Consider the following 5,160-nt stretch of genomic DNA (forward strand, 5'->3'; position numbering starts at 1 on the left):
AGAGAAGGATTAGAAGTCATTGAACTAGCCACCTTTGTGGGGAGCTGAGGCTTCTGCCCACCAGAAATCCTCTTAGGAAACCATAGACAATATGCCTCAAGATAATTCTTTCGAAGAATAAGGACTGTCCACCAATCTGGATCCTTCATTTCTCGAGGGTTGTCTTCAGAGCATCGACTTTCCTACAAATTCCCGCAGCTTAGGGAAAGGCATTGTGGCACAGATGGGAGAGGAACAATGAGTGAGATGGGAACCTAGCGCCACCACGTTAACTGTCTACCTGAGCATTAGCTGAAATACAAAGTGGGGCCAAGGACTATGAGGCACACAAAAGTCTCCAATTTTTTCCAGCTAAAGGAGCTAAACCTCTGTCGGCCCTAAATTTATGTCAGAAGTCCACCCAGCTCCCACAGACGTCAAAACGCATGTTTCAAAGAAGTATTTTGAAGGTGAACAACATCTTCCTTAGCTTACCTTTCTCAGTCGTATCACACCATCCTGGGCCTGGGCATCAGAGGTGACTTCAAAGAGTGCTGTTCCATCTCCATCAATGATGTCGTACGATGACTGTGCATTTTCACCAATATCCTGATCATTGGCCTTCACCCTCCCTATTGCAGTGCCAAGGACCACGTCTTCTGGTACTGAGAAGTGATACAGACCTTAAAAAGGAAGAGAAATGCTGAGCACTACATGGTTTCCATTCACTCATTTATCCATTTAGCAAATATTTAGTGTGCACTTCCTTTGTTCTGGGCACTCCTGTAAATGCTACCAATATGGTGATGGGGAAGACAAAAATGACCCCTTTCACTGTGGAATGTACAATCTTTTAAATGAGTCAGAAACAAAAAGTTCCCCGTAGAGGTAGTGATCTCTCCTCAAGACTTAGTTCTGAGATAAACTTATTCAACCCTGTGTTTACTCAGTATGTATTTGGAGCAGAGTTATATCAGGATATTAGTGAGTCTATGTGATTGTTTTTCCCAATTTACCATATAATCACATCAGCAGCCCATGGGGATGCTCATTGTTGCCCAACATAAAATAGTAAGCTAATTTCAGCACAGAAAGATGCAACGTGTAACACTCTGAAAGTCACTTTTGAAGTTACCTTTATGTTTACAGACTTGTAGACCATTTTTGATAAAATCCAATTACCAAACTTCTGCTGTGCCCTGTGGCAAGCTGCTCAGACACATGAAACACTTCTTGGTACTAAAGTCCTCATCGCTCTGAAGACCAAAATCCCTGCCTTCAAAACTCTCTAGGCAAAATACAATTACAGGGAACTTTCATTCTCTCCTGGGGGCAGTAAAATGTATCTAATTAGTGGCATTAGTCCCATTTTTATTCAAATCACTTTAGTTGTTGTCTTAGTGTTACTCCCTGTCACGTACTGTCATCAGTGTAGAGGAATTTGTTGGAACCTGAAACTTAACCCCTGGCCGTGACCACTTTGGTGCATATCTGCCCGGCATCTCACTGCCAACTCCTGCATTTATTTGTCTGAGGATTTTCTCTGACCTTCAGAACCCACTTTGCCCACGGCCCGCCAGGCCAGAACTACCAGAGAATTTATGCCCCACAGAAGCAGCCCTTAAAACCTTACACGAGTTAATATATAACATCTCGGGCTCCTCCCCTTTCGGTTGGGATAACATTTCTAGCGCTTTCTTTTCTTTTATTTACAGTGTTCCAGAGTTTCCCCAATAGGATGAAGCTCCTGTCACCACAGTCATAGCTGGCTTAACAATACACATTCTTGGATCCTCCGTCTTTCTCTTTCTCACATCCCCACTTCCCCTACTGGCATTTCTTGGGATCATCTCCAAGATAAACTACTTATAATCAAATTCTTCTCTCAGTGCCTGTTTCTGGGGAATCCTAACCCAGACAACCAGGAAGTTTTAGTCCCATTGCAACAAAAACAAGGGAAAAATAAACAATCAATGAGCTATAAACCCAAAAGGAAAAATGAAATCTGGAGAACATTACCTAATTCTAGTTTGAACTCAATCACTGAGTCCCTGGGATAAACAAAGGCTCATTTTATCCAATATAACAAGATTATTCGAATGATGGGTAAGGTTTTCTTCTAGCACTAATGCACTTTTATTTAATGATGAAATAAAAATGTCCCTTAAAATCATGAAATTATGGGACCGGGGAACAAAAATGTTTTCTAAACAGTTTCACCATAAGGTAGGCACTGAAAATCATCGTGTAGAACACAAATCTCCCAATTCTCTAGTAATTGGTTTAATGATTCCATTTCCTTCAAACTTTATATTCCAGGTTAGGTTTGAGATGGTCCTGTCAGGTATGCTTATTTAGTAAACAAGCCAGCAATGGATCTCACCTTGCTACCAGTCAGTCCTGCTTCAGGAAGCCTGGGGAAACCAAGAAAATGGAAGGTTTCTTATTCATTTCTATTCTGCTCACTCTCATCATCTCTATCAGTGTGATCAAAGTTAATAGTTATTACCTCCAAGAAAGGGAATACTTTCAAAACTCATCTGCCACTGCTGAATTGAAGCTCATTTTTCCAAGAAAGAATAGTTCCCAATTAGAGTATTAACTATAATGGCATCCGAAAAAGAAATAAGAGATTTTGGGGAAGGATAGGAGAAATGGTATTCTCTTTTTCAATAATTTTGTGCAAAAAAAAAAAAAAAAAGTTGTATTGTTGTCAGATTTATGAATGGCCAGATGGAAAATTCTTAATAAAAATGCATCTTTTCTACCTTGGGATTTCTGAAGATAAATCCTCAAATATACCTCAAATGTGTAATTTTCAAGCCCCACCTCTGTCCATCTCTCTCTCTTTCTTTCTCTCTGTCCTCTCTTTTCTCTCCAAAAACTAGTTCTCCTATGATATTTCCTATCCCAGCAAATAGCACCGGCGTGCATCCAATCTCTTGTGTCAGAAATATAATTCACCTCCTCAACTGAAAATGTAATCTATCCTTAGATCTATGTTATCATTACCTCTCTTAAATATCTATCACACCTATACCCTTTATTCCACTTACACAGTGACCACTCTTGCTTGCAGGGCTACCATCACCTTTTACATGAATGATTTCAATCACCCTTAACTGGCTAAAATGTGGAGAAGACATTGGAAGAAGGCCAGATTTTATTTCCTCTGATTTCCTTGAAATCAAATCCTATTATTCAATCTACAATTTAAAATCTTTTAATGCTCCCCCGTGGTGTTAGGATAAAGATCACGGAACTTAACATGGCCTACAAATCCAATATGGCTAACTCCTGCCTAACCTAACTCTTTAGCCCCTGCGTTTCAGCTGGCATGAAATTCTGTTCTTTGTTATTCGGGGCCATACAGCCTTCTTCCACAGGGCTTTTGGACATTCTTCCCCTCTACTTGCAAAGTCCAACTCCTGCTCCACCTGCTTTCACCTCGTTTCAGCGAATTCCTTTCCATCGTTCATACCTCAGTTCAAGAATCTCCATGCCAGAAAGGGCTTCCCAAACCATCTCTTTAAGTCAGATTACTCTGACAAATGCTCAGAAGAAAAAGATTTGAGGAGAGTACAAGAGAGTTGGCAAAGAATGATCATCTCCCTGGTTCATTGATGGTGGCAGCCTACAAGGCTGAGCATGGTATCTGAGGCAGAGCTTGACTTTTGCAGGGATGAGTAGTGTCAGTGGTCACTGATATACCCCCCAGTTGCAGGAAGGAGGGGTGTATACTTTGGAGCAAGCGTACCGTCTATCTGCCTTTCCACCTCAGACACACAAGATTTAGCTTCTTTTATATAACAAGTGTTATCATTTATAGAGTAATATCTAAGGTGCCTTTTAATCATTCTCTCAAATTTTCTTAATGGGAGGTATCATGTAATAGAGAAATAAGCACATATTATGCAGTCACACTCGTCGGTTCTAATTCTCAGCTCCACAACTTACTATATAGATGCCTGATATTTGGAAATTTTCTCAACTTCTTTGAAATCTGTAAAATGGGAATACACTTAGTACCCAAATGACAAGAGAGCTGGTTTTTCACACATAGGTATGTGAAATGCAATGCCTTGTCCATAATGATTGTGATTAGTCTTTTAGATATTTCTGAAAATTAGAATATCAATTCAAATGAAAACATCACACTTAGATTCTCATCCAGTGCAGGAGATTCACTTACTCTGGGCAAATTTCGGAGGATTGTCATTTACGTCGGTGAGGGTCACTGTAAGAGTTGTGGTTCCAGACAGGCCACCGGAATGTCCACCCATATCTTTGGCTTGGATAACGACCAGGTACTCCTCCTTGGCTTCTCTGTCCATGTTGGGCAGGGCGGTTTTTATAATTGCTGAGGGGGAGAAATGGGAGAATGATGTTCAGGCAGACAGCTCATTCAGAAATAAATGTGTGGATCACACATACACAAGTCCCTATGTAGATAAATTTGTTTTCTTTTGATGTTTAACTGGTGTACATTTATGATGCCAACATTGAGAAAGATTGTAGTCATAGATGGCATTGAATAACTTGCAAAAATACATTTGATAATGTATTTTTTAAAACTTGCAAAAATATACATTAGAAAGTAAACTGAATTGGCATCCTTTTGCCTACCAAATTAAAGTATAAATCATAACACAACCTCCTCTACCCAGGAAAACCCTGGAAGTGAAAGAATCCTACAATTTATTACAGACTCCAATTCCCCAACAAGAGGAGCAAATACACAAATAGCTTGAAGGCTTTGAGGTCAAAGATAAATTATTCTGAAGCTCACAAATACATTAGAGAGATGAAAGAAATAAATGCATTATTAGAATCAACTCAGATGAATAAAACACCAATCAGAATTAATATAGGGAAGTATCTAAATGCTAAAGTACTGTTCAACTACATTTATATTTTATTGTTTAGTTATATCTTCTCTATTGTAAATGTAATAAGTATCTGAGGAAAATGGAAAGATATAGAAAAGTGGGTAAAACATAAAATCATACAAAATAACATAAAATCATCAGGCTAAAATGTCAGTGTTTTTTCTTCTGGTATATTTTCAACTTTTATCTGCCTCTTCGTGTGATTTACTAGTAATTTAATTTTCTCGTTAAAGATTCAAAATATGCATAAATATTTCTGAACTTATTTTGAAAATCTTTATTTAGCTCTTTC

At 38.8% G+C, this 5,160-nt stretch overlaps 1 protein-coding gene across 1 annotated transcript in view; it reads right to left on the reverse strand.

The window, feature by feature from the left end:
• CDH8 (cadherin 8) overlaps positions 1 to 5,160 on the reverse strand; it is a 300,666-nt gene that overhangs the window by 130,299 nt on the left and 165,207 nt on the right. The window contains 2 exon segments of the mRNA XM_015587681.2: positions 475 to 662; positions 4,172 to 4,339. Of these exon segments, the coding sequence (XP_015443167.2) occupies positions 475 to 662; positions 4,172 to 4,339 (356 nt within the window).

Source organism: Pteropus alecto, unplaced genomic scaffold (genome assembly GCF_000325575.1).
Source record: "Pteropus alecto unplaced genomic scaffold, ASM32557v1 scaffold42, whole genome shotgun sequence".
Classification (NCBI taxonomy): Eukaryota; Metazoa; Chordata; class Mammalia; order Chiroptera; family Pteropodidae; genus Pteropus; species Pteropus alecto.